At 33.1% G+C, this 24,489-nt stretch overlaps 3 protein-coding genes across 4 annotated transcripts; 2 read left to right on the plus strand and 1 right to left on the minus strand.

The window, feature by feature from the left end:
- The first annotated feature begins 210 nt into the window (after positions 1-210).
- LOC123919767 (ribonuclease III domain-containing protein RNC1, chloroplastic-like) lies at positions 211-5,175 on the plus strand. Of its 2 annotated transcripts, XM_045971767.1 has the most exons (5): positions 211-1,140; positions 2,592-2,793; positions 3,010-3,210; positions 4,361-4,447; positions 4,587-5,175. In XM_045971767.1, exons 1-5 carry the CDS (start codon positions 338-340, stop codon positions 4,920-4,922), a joined length of 1,629 nt encoding a protein of 542 aa, XP_045827723.1. In that variant the 5' UTR covers positions 211-337; the 3' UTR covers positions 4,923-5,175. The 2 variants fall into 2 exon arrangements, with proteins under 2 accessions (XP_045827723.1, XP_045827724.1); XM_045971768.1 differs by lacking the exon at positions 211-1,140 and having other exon boundaries at positions 2,660-2,793; positions 3,020-3,210.
- Positions 5,176-6,265: 1,090 nt separating this feature from the next.
- On the plus strand, positions 6,266-12,292 carry LOC123919768 (casein kinase II subunit alpha-2). The gene is made up of 10 exons (XM_045971769.1): positions 6,266-6,581; positions 7,230-7,359; positions 8,051-8,245; positions 8,494-8,651; positions 10,161-10,251; positions 10,364-10,429; positions 11,346-11,428; positions 11,621-11,684; positions 11,799-11,867; positions 11,983-12,292. The coding sequence occupies exons 1-10, from the start codon at positions 6,304-6,306 to the stop codon at positions 12,040-12,042; spliced, it is 1,194 nt and encodes a 397-aa protein (XP_045827725.1). The 5' UTR covers positions 6,266-6,303; the 3' UTR covers positions 12,043-12,292.
- A 9,890-nt stretch (positions 12,293-22,182) lies between these two features.
- On the minus strand, positions 22,183-24,290 carry LOC123919770 (uncharacterized protein At2g23090). The gene is made up of 3 exons (XM_045971773.1): positions 24,038-24,290; positions 23,827-23,867; positions 22,183-22,563 (listed from the first exon to the last, which is right to left on the minus strand). Exons 1-3 carry the CDS (start codon positions 24,111-24,113, stop codon positions 22,444-22,446), a joined length of 237 nt encoding a protein of 78 aa, XP_045827729.1. The 5' UTR covers positions 24,114-24,290; the 3' UTR covers positions 22,183-22,443.
- Positions 24,291-24,489: the final 199 nt, after the last annotated feature.

The following is a 24,489-nucleotide window of genomic DNA, read 5'->3' on the forward strand; positions in this document are numbered from 1 at the left end:
TCGACAATTTGAGATATTTATCCAACATTTAATGAGAACAAACACATAATTAGATTTATATGTTACACTCACAATTAACTTTTAACTATTTTTTTTTTCATGTATTTAATTTGTTCTTATTAGTGTGGTTGAGTAAATAGTAAATAAATCTAAATTACGAGGAAAAAAAAAATGCTCATGAAATGTTCACCCCATCATCATCACTGTGCTTTCCTCAGTGGCTTGGATACTGCCACGAGGTTTCTCATCCAACCATAGGAACTCCAAAACAATTTTTCCTTAATGAATCAAACTTATCAACAACAAACAACCGTTTTAACGTTCTTTCATCATCATAATGAACCTATCTTCAACAATCATAGTTTCCACAAAACCACACTCATTTTCATTCTCATCCTCAATCTCTACTAATCCAATTCAATTCACAACCAAAACCCCAAACCCAACAACACCCCAAAGACAAACCCTTCACATTTCCTCTTTAACCACAAACTCACCTCAACAACTTCCTCCAAACAGTCCTCAACGACTCCTTAAAGAACTCGAACAGTTCAATACTAAGAAACCCATTTCACCAAACACAAAACAACCTCAAAGAATCTCAATCCTTAAACCACCACACCAAAACAAAAACATAGCAAAAAGATTCCTCAACAGTCCTCAACTAACCCTATCCTCATTCCCTGTTTTAAGCTCATGTCTACCTCACGCGCCACTTAAAAAAACCGACAGCGCGTGGATAGAAACCCACTTGATGGAAGCAAAACAAGCATTAGGGTATCCTTTGGAGTCTTTTGAGGAAATGCTTGGTGGAGAAGATAACCCTGCTAAACATTTTGATACATTGTTGTATTTGGCTTTTCAGCATCCCTCGTGTGAGAGGGCGAAGGCGAGGCATGTGCGGTGTGCGCATTCGAGGTTGTTTTTTTTGGGACAGTATGTGCTTGAGCTTGCTATGGTGGAGTTTTTGTTGCAGAGGTATCCGAGGGAGTCGGTGGGGGCGATGAGGGAGAGGGTTTTTGGGTTGATTGGGAAGAGTAGTTTGCCTAAGTGGATTAAAGGTGCTAGCTTGCATAATTTGATATTTCCTAATGTTGATATGGATAGGTTGGTTAGGAAAGAAAGGGAGCAAATAGTCAAGTAAGTAAGCTCATTGTTAGTTTAGTTCTTTGTTAATGTCTTGATGCAATGTGCCTCCAATTAGGTGGATAGAATTGATTGTGAATATTTGTTTACTGTGATGTGTGTGCTGTATGCAAAGTTTTAAATAAAGGGTTGCGGTAAAGTTTGCGGTTTTTGTGGTGTTGTTGCGATATTTGATAATTAGGTGGATAGCAATGATTGTGATTATTTTTTTTGGTATTAATCCTCTGGTTCATAGGGGAATGGGGCCCCGGTAATCCAGAGTTCGGCCACGAGGTAAGTAAAGTCTGGCCAAGAATTGATCCCACTAGGAATCAAACTTGGGTTCCCCCGACGATTCGTCCTAGGGGGAGCTTCTTAACCACTTGAGCCCAATGTCTTGATTAATGATTGTGAATTTTTGTTTACTATCATGTGTGTCCTGTGTGCAAAGTTTTAATTAAGGGTCGCAGTAAAGATTGCAGTTTTTGCAGTGTTGTTGCAATATTTTATATTACATAAAATTGGAGTCAAATGTGTTTATTGCGGTCTCAATCATGGTCACATTGTGGTTGCGGTCATATAAAAAAATCATGATGTTATGGCTTTATTGCGCTCGTGGACCTATATTGAAAACCCTGGTCGTGTGTTTGAATTTCTAAACTATGTTTATAGTTATGTTTCTTTTTTATTATGACATGTCATTTTCCCATGTTGCTAATAATTGCTTTTTGTTTTTAAATTATTGTGGTAGTTGTCTCTGCTTCTCTGGAAGTAAGCCCTCGATGTTTTGAGTTGTAGTAGAATGTCATTATTTACAATATGCTTGCATCCAAGAGAATCAAACAAAGTAAAGAAATAGAAATTATGAATTGGTCCACATATTCGGGAGGTCTGTTGTCGCATATGAGCTATTTTCTTACCGTTTAAGGAGGATTTTAACACGGTGCATCTTGGTTAGAGAAACTTTACTGGCCAAATTTGAATTGATTGATTGATTGATTGATTGAATTAACACATTGCATTTTTATTTTCTTTTATGTTTCCAATTATTCTTCCTTTGTATTTGAAAATTATGTTGATGTTATTCTGCTTCAAACATGATAAACTTGGCTAACTGTGAAATTTTGATATACATGCTTGTACATTGAGGCCAACTCTCTGACTCTAATTGTGTTTTCCATGTGTCTTATCCTGCATAATATGTGCCATGAATTTGTGATATCAAAATGTTAGTACTTTTCATATCAATGATCTCTGCGTCTGGTGCCATATTGCTTTCAAGACCAGGTTGTTATTTATGATTCATGAATTGTAAATAATTGGTGACTGTACTCCGAGTATGATATAATTATTGTTGCTTTAGTCAATGTATTGTCGAACCATTTTAATCAATGGAGTTGGTCGCTGCCCATATTCTGTTACTGAAATGTAATTTTCATATAATAATATGCCTACGCATTTGGCAGGTCTGTATTTTGGGCTTTGTTTGGTGCCATCTATCTATGTTTTGGTATGCCGGAAGTGTATCGTGTTCTTTTTGAAGTATTTGCAATGGATCCAGATGCTGACGATTGCCAGCCCAGATTGCGTAGGCAACTTGAAGACATAGATCACGTATCTGCTGAATTTGAAGGCAAGCTAAGCTGGCAAGATATGGTTGCCTATAAGGCAAGTCCGACACAAATGTCATAGTGTCATAGTATTTTGTTTTTCTCTCTATTACCATGTATGCGCATTGGTTGTCAAAATTAATCTCGCTTCATTAAAAATTCAAATTTCTTTTTCTCTCTATTGCCAAATATGCATGCAAAATTCATTTCATTCGACATAATTTGTTTATGATAGTATTATAGAAAAGGAATGTACTTACTGTTCTCCATTCAGCCTCCTGCAGATGCCCTGTTTGCTCATCCACGGTTATTCAGAGCTTGTATTCCCCCAGGAATGCATCGGTTTAGAGGAAATGTATGGGATTATGATAGCAGACCCAAAGTTATGCAAGTCCTTGGATATCCGATAAAAATGACCGATAGAATTCCAGAAATTACGGAAGCCAGGAATGTAGAGCTTGGACTTGGTTTGCAGGTAGCAATGTTGCCTCTAATTCTGCTTTACCTTTTTCCCTATCCATGTATTGCATATACTTGAACTACTACGGTTAGGTTTAGGTATACCTGTGAATACTATGCTGCATCTCTGAGCAAGAAATAACCATGTTTCTACTGCTCCTCTTTGGACTTCACTATTCACAAAAATATGCCATTGAAACTATTTAACTTGGGTTAATGTTTGTCAGTGCATCTTTTATTGAACGCGTAGTTATTGATTCTGTGGAAATTGGGAAAGCTTAATATGAAGTAGTAGAAAATACTCAGCGCTTTTTTTTTTTGGTACCTAATTGGGTTATTGCTCTAATGTATTTGGTTTATCTGACCTCATTACAACAAAGACAGACCTTATTACCACCCAAATATTAAGCATCTTAATAGTTTTCTACAACCAAAATAAAAGCCTTTTTCACTAGGTTGGATCGTCTACATGGATAAACAATAACTTAGTATCTTATCATGAATCATGCAAAACCATTGAAATCTACAACCTTTTTAGTGGTTTGACCCATAGATTTTCCAAGTCTCTCCCTATTTGTAACTATTGGACTACCCTCCATTGATCCATTTGATACCCTCCCAACTAGAGTTTTCGTAGGTCTTCTTCCCAATAAGTGATACCTTGACTTCCTTTCTAACTTATTCATTCTTTTTCGTGGACCTCTCAGTAGGATTCAAATCCAGATGAAGGTCTGACCATATGTCAGAGAAAAAATAACGATAGGCTCTTCTAGGATTCCCAAGAAATTCTTCGATTTTTTCCGGAAACGATAGATTATTCATCCACGTATGATATTTTGAATTTTCATTCCTAATGGAATTGATATGATCCCTGGATCATTCATGTCTTATGTGTTTGCCTCATCATTTCATGATTTCGACATTAAGCTTATTTTCTTGTTTGCTATTTACTGGTTGACGTTCATTTTTATACAAGCATGTCAATAGTTTAGTTTTAATAGTTTAATTAGTATACATTGTATTTTACAACTTTTATTGAATCTCTATCTAGATCTGCTTGAAGGTTTTTCTTGGTTCTGTTCTGAATTCTGATGTTGTTCTGCTTGAAGGTTTTTCTAGGTTCTGTTCTGAACTCTGATGTTGTTCAATTTCTTGTTCAATTGCAGCTATGTTTCTTGCATCCATCAAATTACAAGTTTGATCATCCTCGATTTTGCTACGAGAGATTAGAATACCTTGGCCAAAAGATACAGGTAAACTCTTTCTGTTGTCTATTCTACTTTTTGAATGCATTTGTGAAATGAACTCTTCTTTTATCCAAGTATACCATATGCTAATATTTTCTCTCCTCTCTTCTTCATTGCTTACCGAATAAATTTATATTTTGTTAAGGATTTGGTGATGGCTGAAAGATTGTTGATGAAGCATTTAGATGCTCCAGGTTATTGGTTACAAGAAAAGCACCGCCGTACTCTTATGAATAGGTATTGTGGAAGATATTTGAGGGCCAAACAACTCCACCGCTATATTATATATTCTGAAAAGGTTCGAAAATCATATGAGCGCCATCATAGACTGAGAAGCCCCGTGACAGTATCTGTTCAACAAGCTCTTCACGGGCTTTCGTATGCTGTTTATGGGAAACGTGATGTGAGACGGTTAATGTTTGAGGTTTTTGATGTTGAGCAAATTCAACCAAAAAGAAATATATATGTGAAGAGCCAGTAGTGAGCAGTGACACAGATTATTCATGAACTTACCTTTTTTGCCATATCATTCCCCATTTTCCTTCTTCCTTTACATTTTTCTTTTCTTTTTTACCCTCTAGATATAGGTAATCCACATAGAGATCAAAGTAGGTGAATAGAATGTAAAATACGTTGTACTTTGTGTAGTTATTATTATATCAGAAATCAGGTGAAAATTAAAATGTAACTCTATACTTTGCTCATCCAATCATGTTTCGAATACTTTGTGAGAACTTTGGTTTTCAACCCTGTATGTCAAATCAGCGCCCTGTGAACACATGACAGTGATTCAGTCAGCAACTTTTGGCCATGTCATCGTTTTTGTGCGATATAGCCACATTAAAGACTAAAACGAAAAAAAAAATGTAATTACATGGTCAAATTGAAATAATTTTTTTTAGGGACTAAAACAAAAAATCACTCACATTACACAGACCAATAGCACATTTTGCCTAATTTATAATCTTAATTTTTTTTTTGTGTGAATAAACACTTTAAATAACGTGTAAGATGCGAAACTTATTTTTTTTACGAATTTTGTAGACAAATTTTTGTAGATTTAATTAAAATAATTTTGTAGATTCTAATTCTAAAATATAAAATAAAAAAATAAAAAAAAAAACATTGTAGATTCTACTAATACATAGACTATTGACTTTCCCTGAGACTAAAAGATTCCACCATAGTCTACTACTTTTATAAGTAGGTAATTCAAATGGACCACAATTTTTTATCTTTAGACTAATTATTATTATTATTATTATTATTATTATTATTATTATTATTATTATTATTATTTTATTTATTTATTTTGTTTTAGACAGTTATAAATTTATAATATGTACAAATAAGAATAAGAATATGGTCTTTATACATTCTAATTTAACGGACAAAAATATTAAAATTGTAGATTCTTTTTTTAATGGCACGAAATTATTATATTAGACATTGTAATTAGAGTTCGAACAATTAAGAATATGATGACTAAAAAATGATAATAGCATTCGCATCCATTTACTCCGTGTATGGAGAAATTCTTTTTTTTTTTTTCAATAATCATTTATGGAGAAACTCAATTGAAAGATAAGAATTTGTTTTATATACTCTAATAAAAATTAATAATTGTGAAAATTTTATACCTATAAAATAGTAAAATAAAAATAAGTGATATTAGACTATGGTAAACATTCAACAAAATTATTTTACATTATTTTCATTTTTATTATTTTAAAAATAGAAGAATGTAAAAGTAAACAATAAAAAACATGTATATTTTAATTTTAATTTATTTTTTGGATAAGAAAAAAGCATGTGTAATTTATTTATCCTATAATAATAACAAATACACACACGCGTGAAATATGCGCACGAATCTCCAGCAAGCACCACTCTTCCGCTTGTTACTAGTGTGCACCCTCATTACCTTACGTGCGCCGGTTGCGCAGCCCCCTAACCTGCGCACACCCACCCAATCCATCGAATCTAATACCACCACCACTATCGTTTATCACCACCACCACAATTCTCAGATCTCAATTTTCAATCTCAATTCAATGTCCAAAGCTCGCGTTTACACCGATGTCAATGTTATTCGTCCCAAAGAATATTGGGATTATGAATCTCTCACCGTTCAATGGGGGTAATAATTATCTTCCACAAACCCTAATTTCTTTTTCTTTTTTTTTCAATTCTCATTTTCGTTTGATTTGTTTTACTATTTCGATTAGGTTATGAATTTGTTTGTTTTACTTTTTGGATTTGTAGAGGTGGAATGATTTTGAAATCATATATTAGGGAAACGAAATTAGGTTTTTTTTTTGTGATTACATTATTTTGATTTGATTGGATCTCTAGCACTGTTGTTTTCTTGGTGTGGTAATTCAGAGTTCGGCCGCAAGGTAAATAAAGTTTGACCAAGAATTGTTCCCACCAAGAAACAAACTCAGGTTCTCCCGAACAAACAATTCGTCGTAGGGGGAGCTCATTAACCACTTGAGCCAAATTACTTTGTTATCGAGAACTATTGTTTTCGGTTTGTGGAATGATATGAACTCCGTTGGTTATCGAGATTTGATAATCGTGTTGTGATTTGAAGTTAATTGATGGCATTTATTATCTGTATTTCAAAGTTAAAAACTTGTGATTGTTTTTTATTTTAATGAGCAAGGCTTGCTTGTATTAGGTCAAATTTTTATGAGGCTAATGTTGAAGTGTACCAAGTCCGGTTGCTTTTTATGTTTTTTGTTTTGATAATATTATTTATTTGTGTTATGTGTGGAATTTTCAGGGATCAAGATGATTATGAGGTTGTACGAAAAGTGGGAAGGGGGAAATATAGTGAGGTGTTTGAAGGGATAAATGTTAACAGCAATGAACGCTGTGTTATCAAGATTCTCAAGCCTGTCAAGAAAAAGAAGGTGGCTTTTTTGTTTTTACATTATGTGCTTTTTTGTGTTTCTTGTAAGACTAGAAGACTGTGAATAAAAAGTAAAAACCAGCTCGGGCAGCTTTGTTGGAATTATTCTCTCTTGAAATTTGCTACACAAATGATAATGTTATCTTATTTACACATAAATTTCTCATTCACAATCTTTGTGTTGGATAACAACTTCGCAGAATACTAGTTGTGTTATATTTATTTCTAAAATATAAAAAGTAACTTAAATTCATCACAAGGCAAAAGTATATTTGCCCTTTTGTATGAAAGGTTTAACATAATTATACATTGAACCAAGTAGGAAATGATGTGGTTCTGGTGTTAGCAGCAAACTGATTCTACAAATCCCATTTTAAGTGGGAATTGTTTGAGTTAAATTGTTCTAGCTCCAATTCCAAACTACTGTTCCAATTGGTGATGTGAATCAATTAGGGCACAGACAAATATAAATTCAATTCCAATTTTCCGAATAGGAAAAACTCCTCAAATTTATGGATCAATAACATAGATCTTCCATATTCCGAAAAGCCCTTGTAAGCGCATTAAGACATAGTTGAAATCTTGTGGTAGCTTTAAATTTTTTTTGTCGGGTGCAGTTTCATGTACCACGCCATTTATTTTCTTCTGTGATTTTTGTATTAATATATGAGAGTTTCAACATTATTTTGCAGATTAAAAGAGAGATAAAAATACTTCAGAACCTTTGTGGGGGCCCAAATATTGTCAAGCTTCTTGATATTGTCAGGGATCAGCACTCTAAAACTCCAAGCTTAATATTTGAGTATGTCAACAGTACAGATTTTAAAGTTTTGTATCCAACCTTGACTGATTATGACATACGCTATTACATATATGAGCTTCTTAAGGTAATGTGATCCTTCAACCTCTTGTGGTATACATGGACTGCTGTACTCTGTTCTTTCTATAACAAATACATTCTAACTTTAAAGTCATTGCAGTATTTTTGTTTTGGATGAGGCCTGTATGAATTTTGTATCTGATTGGCATGTATAGGTTTTTGCTTATTCAGCATTAAAAAATTTACTTCATATCTATGCAAAGATGTATTGAGAACCTTTTCTTGTTACATGAATGTTGTGGTTTTGAACTGCAGGCCTTGGATTACTGCCATTCTCAAGGCATAATGCATAGAGATGTCAAACCACACAATGTTATGATTGATCATGAGTTGCGAAAACTTCGCTTGATTGATTGGGGTCTTGCTGAGTTTTATCATCCTGGAAAGGAATATAATGTCCGTGTGGCTTCAAGGTATTGTTTTCTAATCAATCGACGAGAGTCAACTCTTTTATTAAAAACCCATGATTTGTAAACGAATGAGCCTGTGTATAATGATATTAATATTTAATCAAATTTAATATACATTATACAGTGAAACCAGTAAGGCATCATTAGCATGTTTAAAGCAAGAATTTTCCAGTAAGAATAGATTATTATAAATTTTAATTGCCAAGTATCTGTATATCCATAAACATCATTGTAAAGATGTGAAACATTTAAAAATTAAATTTTAGAACTACAATTTTCTTAAATAAATTACAAGTGAGACAGCAATTCCTTTCTTTTTCAACTGAGATATGGCCACTATTGCCACTGCTGCTGCTAAACATTGCCACTTAAGATTGTGGTCCCATGCAGTCAAGTTTTCCCGCATTCGAGACATCGACGGTCACTGATGTCTTGAATGTGTGAATGCATCATCAAGTTGACTGCAGAGGATTCAATTTTGTGCCACTTGAGACGTTCGCATAGTCGCATAGCTTATTGTAAATCACTTCAACTGATTTATGCTAGATAAATGTTACTAACAGATTCCAAAATCAATTCACCTAGTGTATGAATAAATCACCTTATTTGATGATATTAGGAGTCCTAAAATGCATGCCAAGCAGCAATTCAATTTTCAGATACTTTTTTATGTTCAATCTTACAGTCACAACTTCCACAAACTATAATTAGATTTCCTTTTCCCTGAAGCTTACGATAACCCAGTTTGGATTTAGTTTAGTTCTTCTAAAGCGAGCACAGATTTCCTCTGACATGGCTGTGCCTGAGGTATCTTTTTCATAATTTCTGTTTAAGTGTTGTTAAGCATGAATGTGCCATCTGTTTTACATGACTACGTGGTCATGTCACTCATGCTTATGGCCCAACTTTATTTCTTTGTTCTGCTTCAATTTGAACCTACATAAACATGCATGAAAATAAAATCCTCATCTGGATGTTACAATCAGCAATTTAAAGGGATAGTTGTGTCTATTAGGCCTTGCTGCTGAATATCTTAAAAGTGCAAAAACTAGTCATGTTTTCCATGTGTGAGAGGGCTGTTAAGCTGAAGGGATAAGCAAGAAGTAATAAGAATTTTGAATCCAAAAATTGAGGTTTTGGTGCTAGTTAAGGGGTATTCTGGTTTATAGTTCTGAAGATCTTCTCTCTGTCTTTTCTAGCTGAAAATACTCAAGTCCTATGGTCTGGGCACCTTCTGTCAACTCTCGTTAGCATCATGTTTCAGGTCCCACAAAACATATAAACATTCCTAGCTTCTTTCTAGACCAGCATTAACTTACCTGTCGCAATCCATTAGTTTTACTGGTTGTGTTTTATTTGCATAGTATTTGTTAGTTAGATGTAAACTTGACAACAGAAAACCATTGTGTAAATTTTCCTTGACTTTTATGCTATTGCTATGTGAGGATGACTTATGATTTTTCATGTTCCTGAATGACAGTGTCTATAAAAGTGTTATGTTTCCTTTCTCAGATACTTTAAGGGCCCCGAACTTCTGGTTGATTTACAAGACTATGATTACTCATTAGACATGTGGAGCCTTGGTTGCATGTTTGCCGGAATGGTAAAAATTATAGCAAGCATATATTTGGCGTTATTTATGTATGAATTCTAATTTCTAATATAGATGAGGAAAATCATGTAATTCTGGCTTGTAACGATTTCACTTCATGTAGATATTTCGCAAGGAACCATTCTTTTACGGTCATGACAACCACGACCAGCTTGTAAAAATAGCTAAGGTAATATTCACAGTGCTTTATAATAATATATATAAATTACAGAGTTATCTTGTTGATCCTATGCAAGTTAATGTCATGTTGTAGTTTTAGACTACAATAGAATAAATATTTAAATAGCTAGATTTTTTTTTTAACAAGTGTGGATAATTTAGAGACAGAGTTTATTTACTTTGAGAAAATGGTTTTTGTTTTATTGTCACTTTTAATTGCAGAATTCAAAATTGTTACATTGTTTTCACTTTATTAAAAAAAAAATATTTGTATAAGAAATACTGAAAGAATCAATACAAAATTGATTTCGCTATTTTCCAAATATTTGAAAATATAAAACAAAATGAAGATAGATGACGCTTTTGTAAATAAAAGTGAAAAGGAAATGAGAACATATTCTTGTTTCACTTTAGGTTTTCACTAATAATAACAAATATATCACTTTAATTCTTATTTTTAGATATATTTATATAGAAAAATAGTGAAAGGGGGCAATCTCCTGCTACAAAACTCCCTCAAAGCAAGCAAGGCTCACGGAGGGGTCAGACTCAGATCCATTTCAGGGTCTATTGTAGGCAGTATTACCTTGCATTTATGCAAGTGGTTGATTCTTTAACTCGAACACATAACGCGTAGTTACATAATTTTCACTTATTTATATACAAACTTTTAGCATTCAGTGAAAGGTACTGTAATACAAAAATTGGGCTGCACTTTTGTAATAATTAGTGAAAATAGAAAACGTTTTCTGGAACCTGTCCTACTCCTAAGTATGGATATACTATTTTTTCCTCTTTTGCACGACGAAAGATCCATTTTAAACTAGTGCCCTCTCTCCCCCAACAAAAAAAATGATCTTTTATAGATATTTTCATTCTAGATCTTAAAAGTTTCCTTTTTCTTATCTTTTGTATGTGGTATATAGGTGCTTGGGACTGATGAACTGAATGCATATCTGAATAAGTATCATCTTGAGCTAGATCCTCAACTTGATGCACTAGTTGGAAGGTATCATTTTCGAGTTAATTTTCTACATGTCATAGCAAATTTCTCAGAATATCTTCCATTTCAATGCAATAGTTCCTCCTGTAGCCCTCTTCTTAGAAGTTCGCTGCTGTTATTTTTTGTTTTGTGATGATAGGTATTAGAAGTATTACTGCTTCCTAAATACTTATTCATGTTTTGATATTTCCTTTCCAGGCACAGTCGCAAACCTTGGTCTAAATTCATCAATCCAGATAATCAGCATCTTGTGTCTCCAGAGGTCATTTAATTTAATCCATTTTCCATTATGACATTGGGACTTAACACTTAGTTTATTCTGTAATTTAACAATTCACGTATCTGGATTGTAAATATTTCAATATTCTACACGCAGGCAATTGATTTTCTTGATAAGCTCCTTCGATATGACCACCAAGACAGGCTAACAGCAAGAGAAGCAATGGTAATAATAAATAACTCATTTCAGCTTAACATGGTTCATCTGTTGTTTTAGTGCCTTGATTTGCATTTGTGATCTGTTGATGTAACATTTTCTTTACTTGATGTATGTTTTGTAGGCACATCCGTATTTCTCTCAAGTAAGGGCAGCAGAAAGTAGCAGAATGAGGACTCAGTAACTTTATGTGTGGATCCTTAAACCTAAGCGTTGATCCTTAAACCTGAGTTCAATTATGGGGAATTGTTTTATAATACCCTAACATGTGGCATGATTGCATTCTGTTAAAATTATAATTGGTTATGTTTTTCTTGTGGAATGTAACAATATATCACAAACAATATCATTATCCTGTTCGGTCGAATAATTTGTTGATCTGTCTTTGAAAACTAAATTTAAATTAAAAAGTTAAACTCTCAACTTCAAGCGGATGTTTGGTTGCAAATTATTTCAATTTCGAATACTACAAACTAGTTTAAGCACAATAATATGCCTATATTGCCTCACATTTTTCCGGGAACCTGCCATTGTCATTTACCAGTAATTCATGCTCCGTTGAGTAGCTATGGAATTTGCTTAAAGTTTAGTATTGGTGATACAAGCACATTGTATAACTGAAACTTACATGTCGGTACATTGTGTATGAGAGTCGAACCAATAGTGCACAAGTGAAATACGTTTTGTACTATGTACAAATTTGTTTTTATCATTTTATCATATGAGATGTGGAGACATTGATTGAATAGTAAAAAAATAAATGTATGATTCTGAAAGATGTGAATTGACACTTGTGTTACGAGAACCTTTTAATATACTACATGATATGAAAATCACATATCTTCTTCCTATTTCAATTCTTTAATTATTGCATGTTTGAAGAAATTAGACACTTTTTTTTGCATTTGGTTTATTTGTCAAGCTGGATTTGTGAAGATCGGAGCAAAAGTGGTGATAGAGATACACGTGAAAGTGAGGGATGTGAATTTTTAAGTTTCTTCTTTTAAATCTTATGTGTTTATTGAGATCTTACACCCAAGGTTGTAAGAATTGAGTTTTTACTTTAACTCGTTTTTCCGAGGTAAACTCGATACGTAAACTCGACTGGTAAAATTGTACGAGTTTGCTTAGGTAAACTCGACAAGTAAACTCGCTCGAGTTTACGCGATTTTAGGGTTTTCATACCGAGTTTACTCGGTTAAACTCGTTTTTTTTTCATGATTTTACAAAAAATCGAGTTTACATTCGATTTAACCAATTTTTCACACCTAAAAATACATTATCCTCATTCTATTCGGGATTGTAATCTCTAATAAAAAAGATACTCCATGAGCAAAAGCCCCTGTCATAATAAATCATGCAATGTATTGATGATCAGTATATAACGAAACTCGTACGAGTTTACTAACAATAGTGCTTACACCTTTTATTGGTATAAAGCATCTCCAACTTTTCTTTGTTTTCCAATACCAATAATACTCCAGCTTCGCTAAAAAAGAAGAAATAAATAAATCATAGCACTACTTGGTACAACATGTTGATGCCTCTTGTGCCGGAAGTGTTTGGTTTATTATTTTTGTTGTATGTTTCTGGTTTTTGTGATTTTGTGTGTGGTTAGTCTTATGTCTTGGGTTGTGTCTTTAGACACTAAACAATTTATTCATTCTGTACTGAAAATATGGTATAAACTACTTTCTCATACTATTGAATTATGCTCTTCTTCTTCTTTTTTTCTCTCTCTTTGTATAGATTCAAATGTTTGTTATTTGAATGAAATTTTTGGTCATTTTGAATGAAGTGCCTCTAGGCCAAGCAAACATAGCATCCATTTGTTTTTATTCCACTGATAATTTGGATTTTGCAATTGTGAATATTACTATGTTTTAATTTGATGTTTTCTAAAACCTAATTATTCATATCGTCACCAAAAGAAGACAATTTTAATAAATAAATGTTGTATGAAAAAATTAAGATTGATTTATGCATACGTTAGCGCAATATAAATTGACCCGGGTTCAAACTCCGGATTCACCACTTCTACAAACTTAAATTGTATGAGTTTAGCCATTAGACTACTTGACAAAAAAAATAGAGTCAATTGCATTTTTTTTGTCCCTATTTAAAATAATTGAAATTTTGTTCCTCATTTTAAAATTTAGTTTTATGAGACGTTAATGGTCACCCGACCATATTCCTAATAGAAATTGTAGTTCTCATTTTTTTTCACTTAAGGAATTTTACATTGCGTTCAACGTCTCTATTTGATATTTGTTGTTTTTCAAAAGTCAATTATTCATAAAAAAAAATGTATAAAAAATTGAGAATAATCTTTTACACACGTTAGCCGAATAGAAAAAATAGAGAAGAATCAACCAGCAAAGAAGAATCAACCAATAGAGAGAGAAGCGATCAAACAAAAGAAATCAACAGGGACAAACAATCAGACATAATTCAGATAAAAGAATCATCAGGGAGGAGCAAACAGAAGAAATCATTAGGGAGAAGCAATATGACAGAAGAAAAATTGACAGAGAAAAACAACCAATTAGAAGAATTAAAAGGTGGGAAACAACAATCAAACAAGAGAGGCTAATAGAGACAATCAATCAAAAGAAACCAAATTGTGAGCACTCGACTCACCAAACAACCAAATTGTGAATACTAGACCCACCAAATGTGAGCGCTCGACTCACCAAACAACCAAATTATGAGCACTTTGACTCGCCAAACAACCAAATTGTGAGTGCTAGACCCACCAAATGTGAACGCTCGACTCACCAAACAACCAAATTGTGAGCACTTTGACTCACCAAACAACCAAAAGAAACACCATGACATGGTGTTTCACAAACAAATTGTGAACGGTGATTAACGACTCATAACTAAACCAAATGGAACTGAACCAATCAAACCAAAATGAACTAAATAAAATCAAACCAAAACCAAATAGATCCGAATCAAATTGAGCTAACAAAAAGAAACCATACCAACGAAATATTAAAAATCCAACATCAGAAGCACCAATAGCATCAACAATACAACTTAAATCCACAAGGTACCAATATGCTAATCTTCTTCAAAAGAAAATTGTGGAAAATAACTTAAACCCGCCGATCTAAAGCTCCCACCAAATCCAATATTCAAATTTTTTTATTGATAAATAACAAGACCAACTTTGAAGGCAAGAAGGAACCAACAACGAACCAACAACAAATTTCAAAGTGGATCAACCAAATAGAAACAAACAGAGAATAACAAAGAAAGTAACATGAACTGATTTGAAACCTAAAGACTTCACTACCAACACAGACGCCAACACCATGTTTCTTGTGATCTTTTAATCACTCTTAGAACCAAATCGAATAGAGGAATAAATATAGCCAACAACCAATAATCAACCTTAACATTTTGCCGTATAAATGAACCTTCACATATATGGTTAAAAAGTGTTTGCTTGAATACAAAAGGTATGAAGAAAAAGACGTTGTACTATGGACTGATGAAGCTCCAATGGGTGTTTTCGCTGATTCTAATGCCACAACCACCTACATTACAGAAAAAATGATTGTTTCACATTTACTTATTTTGGTTAAGGATGGTTATTCAAGTCCAGGCGATACAATACTTTTCTTCCTCTCGGGTCACAAGGCATTGCGGGTGGAACCAATTGTTATCATAGGGAAGCATAAAGATGAGAGATTAAGCTGCTTAAGAGCTTCTTCTTTGGATCATGTGATTCAATCGGTTTCTAATGGCGTGCATTTGACCATGGCGATCAATTCTTGTGGTAGTCTTGTGATGATAAGATGGTCCCAATTTCAATTTCGATTCGTTGAGGCTCCATTTCTTCTTCGCCGACATGCTGCTAGTTAGTTGATCGTGACTTTGACGGCGAGCTGTTTCCCTGATGATAAGTGTTATGCAATGGAATGGTTTGAACCACTCCAAACTGGAGTGTCATACTTTGCATATGCACAGGTCAAGATTCTTGAGAGACACAATGGACAACCCATCACCCATGCTAGGTTGATCGAAGAGATCTCTGATTTCATGATGGAATTCAATAATAGGCTTGTAATAACACGAAAATTGAGTAACGGGTTCTTGGAGAGAGTAAGGCATCATCCATCACTTCTTTGTGATGATTCACAACTTGTTCGACATTTTACAAGTCTTGCTGCCGCTATGGATTTCGGTTCGAACGAGAGGGCAAGCTAGAAGAGGAGGAAGAAGAAGTCCTCTAATACTATATTAACAAAAGAAGAATACAAAGAGATGAGACAAAAGGAGGCTAGGATTTCATAACATTCGTATTAACATTACATTAATAAAATCGAGTTACCAGGGATTATATAGCAAATCTAATAGGCCCAATAGCAAGCCCGATAACTTATTATCTAACAATGACTACATTGTTTTCAAACGATTCAACAATTTTTTGTTGCAACAACGCATCAAAACAAGTATAATACATAAACTTATTGATTCAACAACACTATACCTGAATTCGAACTAGAAAATTTGCGGTGTGTTATTTGTCATTCCGTATAGAAAAAGAAAAATTATATGTATATGTGTCTGCATTTTGAAGAAGACTGCAAAAAACTTGGTCAGGAACAGAAGAAGAGGTCATTGTAATTTTCAAATCAAAACTAATACATTACGCAATTGTTGTCCATGAAAGTAGACATGCAACAACTATGATTTGTCAAAAACAACACCCGAACCCGAAAGGCATGAGCATTGTACCTCTCGAGGACGGCAGCCTAGGAAGAACAAGTTTTACATTAGGCATAGAGAAAATTATTGGGACTCGCGGTTACTATACCACTTCTTTGGTTACGGGGCTTGTCGAACGTGCGTTCGAGAAGCTGATTTTGGGTTTACCATACACATCAGACGGTGTAACAGGAGATCTCAAGGTGACTACAAAGACGGCAAAAAAAATGATCAGTATGCTTGGTTTGGGGCCTACTTTCCCACCAGTAGCTACTAAAGAGCTCGCTGGTGGTGGTTTGTTTGATGATTTGGTTGATAAAAAGAAAAATCAAGACATTCTCGCGCTAGTGGAAGAGGCTGCTCTTGAAGCAGATGATGTTATGAAAGATAATGTAAAGACCATGGTTATCAAATGGGTGCTCTCTTCCAATGTAGTAGGAGTTGATGTTAGAGAAGAAATTATTTCTCTTGATATAGCATCTTCAGTTGCTTTGATTGCGAGTGGCATATTAAATCTCATGGAAACATATGATCTTTCTTTCAAAACAATCATAACACTGAGTGGCGTATGAGGTAATTTATTTCATGAAACAGTTCAACAATATTTACAATTAAATTGTTTTGTACAAGAATCTAAAGATATTGAAAAGCATAAATTGTTAATGAATTGAAAAGCATAAGTTATTTAATAAACAATATTTAATCTCATTTTTCTCATACACTCCCTGCATATATGATATGTGACGCACACTATTCATCTCGATTGTCCTTGGATCACTTATCACTATCATCCAATTTGTAACCGAAATCACCTGCAACACACTCAGATAATTCATGCATAAAGTTATGCATTAAATAATATTGTGGCATGCTGTGTAAGAATGACTTCGATACTAATTCTTCAAAACACTCTTCTCATATTATGTCTTCCATTCTCTTTCTCGGTGTCCGTGGTAAGACACCTTCGGTCATCCATAAATATATCAACTTCCATTTATCGATTTCAATATCTCTAGAATATATGGTACAAAACGCAAAACATTATTTAAGATGTGAGGGTAGGTTTACGTAGCTTGAAATTAACTCGGAGAAAATATTTTTCTTGCCTCTTGATAAATCCATCATTGTACTGTTATAGACATTATCCCACCTCATTGTCTTCTTTATAATAAAGGAGACTCCCTAGTGTTATTAGGGCTAGGGGAGACCGTCACACCTTTTAACTATCTTATGACCAACTTGTATCAAATCACAACTTTGTTGATTTGGGTTTTTAATCATAAATGCATGATATGAGAACAACTCCTAACTATCTTCGTGAGATAGAAATGGAAGGGAGTGAGTTAGATCAACACGGTTTAAAATTCGTATATATAGCGTTGTTCAAAATTAGTTTCATAAATGATATTTTTCCCCATTTTTGTTATACATGGCCGATAAATTACTCAAACTTTTAAAAAATAATTCTTTTATGCTTCGTCAAAAAAAAAAACAACTCTTCTATGCTGGCCATTGTTGGCAAAGTTCATCTACCTGAGATGAAAAGGCACTAGCAAGAGAGTACGGGAAAGTTTCGAAACTTTTTTTTTTTTGTTATATACATTCACTATCTTACAATTTTGGATGATTTTATCTACTTCTCCTTAAGTAAAGACATTGACAGTTTTATGTCAAATTCTCTAGTAGAATTAAACAGATTTACTCACTAGAGTGACATGTTTCGTTATATACATGCAACGGATATTGAATATTCGTAGACTCCATTTCATTTTTTTTACATTCTTGTTAATGTAGCCACTTTGTTTCCTTTGATATAATTTATTATAATTATTATTATATTATTTGTTTAGTTATTAATAAAAAATTGTTTCAACTATTTTAAACAATTTCAGACTACTATAATTATGTGTATCATATTTTATGATTGAGAAAATGTAAGAGCTTACAATTGTCTATCAATCTTTTTATTTTGGAAGTCTTTTAAAAATTGTACATGTACGCCGCATATATGGTCGTACACAGAGACACTGACTTCGTCTCATTCATGGACATGCTCTTAGAACATGAATTTCAAGGTTGTACCAAAGAATATGCAGACTTAAAAATTATACAGTGAATCATCGATTACAAATAATTTTTTTAAAGAACAAGACTATTAGTAATCATTCATAAATGAATGATACACTATAAAAACAAACATTAAATGAAAAGTATTGAAGAATGAAATAAATATAACATAATAATGAACTAAAAATAAAATTTATGAAAATTATCAATTTCACTAGGCTCAACTATAACATCCACAAACTCAGCTACAGGCCCATCGATCTTTGATCTATCGTCTAAAAATATCATATAACCTAGATGTTTTGTAAACAACATAAATGGATGTCATTTGTTAGATCATGTGTTGAGTTTCTTTGTCTTTCCTGTAATGCTAAGGTGCGCGCTGAAGTTAAAGAAATTGCAATATATATATATATATATATATATATATATATATATATATATATATATATATATATATATATATATATATTATCAAAAGCAAAAAAAAAATTATAGAGACTAAAAACGAAATTTGAGTTATTTTTAAAGATGAAAAATTATATTTAACTCTTCATAATATCATAAGAGAAAAAAAAATGTATTTACGTTATTGAAAGGTGAATTATATAGAGATTTTTTTTATCAAGAAACTATTAATGCACATGAAATTTGACAATCTTTCTATTTAAAGAAAAACAATTGTTTGTAAATGATCTTATAATTAGGAATAAAGTGTAACTTTAACGATGACAGATTCGTCATTTTTAATTTTAGTGACGTTAAATTTGTGATGTATTCGATATAATTTATCAATTTGAATGAAATTTTTTTAAAAAATACTCCCTTCGTCCCTAATTATAAACACTCTTTTAAAGATAAAATTTGTCCCTAAATATAAGCTCATTTTCAATTCCCTAAACATATTTATTATTACTTTTCCAAACATAACCATATTTTACATTGAAATCCGAAAAGTCAACTACAAATACATCTTTTCACCAAGGACAATTTAGTAATTATAATACTTAAAAAGTACACATTTATTACATTGCCAACTTTTCTTAATATGCGTGAAAAACCCCAATGGGGGCTTATATTAAGGGACGGAGGGAGTATATATTGTTGATGGCCATATATTAGTCATAGTAGTTAACATCCCCTATACATTACTCCCTCCGTCTCATATTATAAGCAAAAAAAAAAAAAAAGTTTTCACACTTAATAAGAAAAGTTAAATATGATGATTTGAAGTATGACTTTTTGTGTTTTTTTAGATAAGTTTCATTGGAATATGTAAAAAAGAATTTTTATTAGTTACTGATTATGAGGAAAAGAAGGGAAAGAGTAAATTAAATACAATTTACATTAAATTTCATGAAAATAAGTAAAAGTAAATCTTGAAAATGATAAAAGTGAATTGTATTTCCTTATAATTTCGGGCAAGGAATTCAAGATCAGAACTCTTGGGAGTATACTAAAAGCTAACATCACTACTCCAAAATCTGCATTTTTACCTTTTCCAAAGTTAAAGGAAATCGACTTTGTTTTTCTCACTTCACTTGGACTAACATGCGTTGGTTAGATACTTAGATGGGTGTGCTTTAGCATTTCTCTTAAAGCACCATTATCCCAAAATTCAATATGAGTTCTTTAGTGGATCCCGTTTCATTCTTTATATTATTTTACACTTCTCAATTTTTTAAAGAACTCAACCACATTTCTCAAATATCCATACAACTCATCAAAAACTCTTAAATGGATCCTTGGATCCCACATGTTTTAAAATAAAATGGGAGATAGTTGTTGTATTGTAGCCTTCAATATTTAATTAATTCATTTGCACTAGTCATGGCCCATGTGTCAGTTTGTATTTGTTGGTAAACATAGCATCGCCTTTCACCGTAGCAACGTTGGATTGTTTTCAATTATCCATGTGCTCTGACAAAGAGTGTGTCTTTGCAGTCCAAAAACCATCGATGTGCTTGCTCTTAGCAAAGCATATAAACACATGTCAGAAAATTGTTGACAACATAAGACACTTTTTCTTTTGGCTTTCACCACCAATTTAATCTGGTTCTATGTCAGTTCTGGCATCAAACGATTTCAGCTCATTACCGATTGCAGTTGAGGGGAATCGAATTGTGGTTTCTCTATTAAGTTCAGCGTCAATCACAACTGAACCAACAATTGGTAGCATAAGACGCCATTATTTGTAGAAGTTTTAATTAAAATTAATTAAAACTCTAGTGAATTTCATCTAATAATGAAGTATATTTATTACCTTCCTTTTTCACATGAATTACGGTAGTTGTCGGTCTTTGTTAATGCATGGCGTGACAGAAGACTCAAACTCCTACACACACCGGATTTGGATTCCCTGCAGTCAAAAAGTGACTACAGGTGAATAACAACCATTAGATATGATCAAGGGTAGAGAACAAACTGCATCAAAGGGTACAAAACAAGCTGACTACATGAATGCACCATTTACCAACTGCATGGAATCCAAATCCCAACGCACCACTTGAACTGCCACACCTGGGATGAAGAGTGCCTTCTTCCCGTATCATAGCTAGTAAAGATTCAAGTACTATGGCCTCAACGAGAAAAGTTATCAAACAAAGTACGACCCTAATTGCAACCTATCGATAAAACCAAAGTTATCAAACAAAGTGCAACTATAATTGCGACCTATAGTTATCAAATAAAGTGTGACCCTAACTGCAACTTACTGGTAGAACCAACATCATATGCCTTAGAAAGTGGAAAGTGAGCACTAACATGCTTATAAATTTCCACTAGTCACTATAATGACTTAGTGTACCACTATGAAGCATCTAAAGATATTAGAAGAAAGCTTAAGGTCATCTAAACAAAGAAAATTGCAAAAAAAAAAAAAAAAAAAAATTAAACTTAATTGTTTTCTATTTTGTTCAATATTATTATACCACAAACCAGCCCATTATACTTCTTATCATGTGAAATGAGTTTCAAGTTGGTTTCTAAGTATCTTCATCCAAAATATTTTAACGCATTTTTTAACAAATTTCCTTCCACATGTTTAGTGAACTCGATATAGGTCTCAGCCAAAATGAAAGTTTAGAGATGCCATTTAGAATAACTACTTGGTCAAATAATGCATAGGCCATATATTCTCTTCGAGGATATACTGACTGCCCTATAATATATTTTTTTGGTTTTGGTTTTGGTTTTGATAATCAATACTGCACCACAAGTCCACAACTTGGTCAGAATTATTATTGTCTTATCCTTAATTTATCTTCTTCCCACCTACCAATCGGTCTATGTAACAATATCACAGCTGCTTAAGGGGCTAGCATTTGCAAGAATCAAAAGAAATATGGGTTTACAGACTACAGAAAATTCAGGTTTGAAGGAATTTCATATGAAAAGAGATTCCTCCATATCGTCCAAAGCTGAGAAAATACTCTCGGCAGAAGGTGGGGGGCATACCAAAATGCTCACTTTGATCACCTTCCAAGGACAAACCTTCATAGCATTCTTAGTCCTGTATTATGCAAGCCATATAATAAGAACTGATATAATCAAGCACTTTATTTAATAGCACAATTTTTTAACACAATATTAACACTAATGATCATTAAACGATTACAATTCGACAAAAGAGAAAAAATTAACAGTTTCTCACACATTAGCAAGGTTAAAACATACTAATTATCCCCTTTTGTCTCTCCCTAGCCACCAAGACAAACACCGACACATTTTTTATATAAAAGAAACTCATGATCCATATAATATGATATATAAGTTTGTATCAACATCCCTTCTCCCATGTTTATGGTTTGAGATGAGGAAAACAAGTGAAGAGATCAGATTTGGGGTGTCTAGCCTCAGCATGCTCCTTGCACTTCACTTCTGAGGTGGTGCAGATGAATGTTTGCATGCAAACCTTGCACTGCAATCATCAATCAAAGCATTATAATCAGTAAAGGGCTCCACTCAATACAGAAACTACAGCAAAGCAGTAAGAGTAATGAATTTTTATCAGCTGCATGATGGAAAAGCATTCATATAGTTTATATTTCAATAATCAGACTAGAAAACACCTTTTTAGGACATTGAAGGATAAGTCATGAGTTAACATTATGCAGTTTACACAATGGATCAATAGAGACAATTAGACCTCAACAGAGAAGTTGCCAAACCAACATGTTGCTAAGTTAATACACAGACTATGCCGAGTAAAGAGCCAAGAATCAAGTAATTTGCATACACTAGCAAGCACATAATTACCAAACAAAACGATCAATTACAAAAAATTACCAATCACTGAATACTTAAAGAGTTTGTTATAGGATGAACAACATCAATGTGACTATGTTTGAGAAAAACAATAGTGAATACCTACCTAAGGATGAAAGACATCAATAGGGAGTATGTTTTAGAAATTTTAATAAGGGGTCAACTGATTTTCAGAAAACCCTCCAAAATACTCCAACCAAAGATGTCTGAATAGTAAATTCCTTAAAAAAAAAGAGTTCTACCCACAGCAAAAACACAAATTTTAGTGTATGTTCATATTTGTGCTTCTTAACCTTCAAGTCTCAATTGTTAAGTTCCCACAAAGATAATATCACTGATGATATTAAATTTCATTATAGTACTTACTTACACATTAACAAAAAATCAAAATATAACAATGAATTGTTGACAACCGTATTTCTGTTCATCCCTCAATTTCTTGTAACTTGTTCATTTAAAATAAAAGATAATAATCTCAATGACTCCTTTCATTCATATTCTGTCCCAACCGAACTCCCTCAAACGAAGAATTTATGCAAGTATGTGATGCAAACATAAAATACCTCCGTAAAATTTCCCATAAGACACAAATCCATGCAATCACAGTGATATTAAATAACTCCCCCAAATTTCAAGGCTTGGTCACATATCCTCAATATATAACAGAAATCCAATTTTGCAATCGTAGTTATGAACAAAGGATTATAAATGCAAAATACATAACACAGGATAAAAAAATTTCCCCAAATGAAAAGGATCCAAGCACACACAAAACAGAAAACCCTTTTTCATCCATGAACAAAATTGGTGAAATTAACAGCTTTAAACCGCATATAAAACAGATCTAAAAAGAAATCTTTATTGATCAAGAACTATAAAGCAAAAAGATTAAATTAAATTACGGATTTATATATACCTGGATCGACATAGCTTTTTTGTTTGTTTCAAGCTGGCTTCCTGCAAATACCAACAACAAAAAATTGTTCAAATCAAAATCTATACCACCAGATCTAACACCAAAAGCCATGATTAATCACCAAAAAAATCGTTTAATCCCAATTTTGTAACGAAATCAAAAGCATGAAACCCTAATTTAAGAAATTATCGGTGAGAGGGAGAGAGATTACCTTTGCCAGCATTCTTCTGCTTCTCGAGGTTTCTCTCGCGAGCCATCTTTGCCTTTTGGCCGTTACCTCCTCCCATGGCTGATAGGGTAGGACCAAACGAGAGAGACCCCTCAAAACCCTAATTTCTTTAACGAAGAAAACTGAGAGAATGCGTGCGAAGAACGAAAATAACGCGTGATGGATAGATAGATAGAGAATTTATATACGTGGGAATTTTCTCCTTAATTAGGATTACTTTTGTAATCAGCTTAATAAAACAATGTTTTCATTTATTGTGTTCTCTTTATTTCCTCACTAATTAACTATTAAGTATAATGACGTGGATAAGTGGCCATGTAATAGTTACGTGGCAATGCTATACGGAGTAGTATTTTACAGCTGGATACCATTGCCAACTTGCGTTTTCCCAATATTGATGGCTATCGGTGAATTGCGTGCGCTAGAGCTTAAGA

The sequence above is a fragment of the Trifolium pratense genome, linkage group LG4 (assembly GCF_020283565.1).
Source record: "Trifolium pratense cultivar HEN17-A07 linkage group LG4, ARS_RC_1.1, whole genome shotgun sequence".
NCBI lineage: Eukaryota > Viridiplantae > Streptophyta > Magnoliopsida > Fabales > Fabaceae > Trifolium > Trifolium pratense.

Coding starts and splice junctions, on each gene's coding strand:
- LOC123919767 (XM_045971767.1), top strand. CDS start 338: ATGAACCTATCTTCAACAATCATAGTTTCCACAAAACCACACTCATTT. Junction 3,211..4,360: donor AGCTTGGACTTGGTTTGCAG/GTAGCAATGTTG, acceptor GTTCAATTGCAG/CTATGTTTCTTGCATCCATC. Junction 4,448..4,586: donor ACCTTGGCCAAAAGATACAG/GTAAACTCTTTC, acceptor TATTTTGTTAAG/GATTTGGTGATGGCTGAAAG.
- LOC123919770 (XM_045971773.1), bottom strand. CDS start 24,113: ATGGGAGGAGGTAACGGCCAAAAGGCAAAGATGGCTCGCGAGAGAAAC. Junction 23,868..24,037: donor GCAGAAGAATGCTGGCAAAG/GTAATCTCTCTC, acceptor TGGTATTTGCAG/GAAGCCAGCTTGAAACAAAC. Junction 22,564..23,826: donor AAAAAGCTATGTCGATCCAG/GTATATATAAAT, acceptor TGATGATTGCAG/TGCAAGGTTTGCATGCAAAC.
- LOC123919768 (XM_045971769.1), top strand. CDS start 6,304: ATGCGCACGAATCTCCAGCAAGCACCACTCTTCCGCTTGTTACTAGTG. Junction 7,360..8,050: donor AGCCTGTCAAGAAAAAGAAG/GTGGCTTTTTTG, acceptor ATTATTTTGCAG/ATTAAAAGAGAGATAAAAAT. Junction 8,652..10,160: donor AATGTCCGTGTGGCTTCAAG/GTATTGTTTTCT, acceptor TTCCTTTCTCAG/ATACTTTAAGGGCCCCGAAC.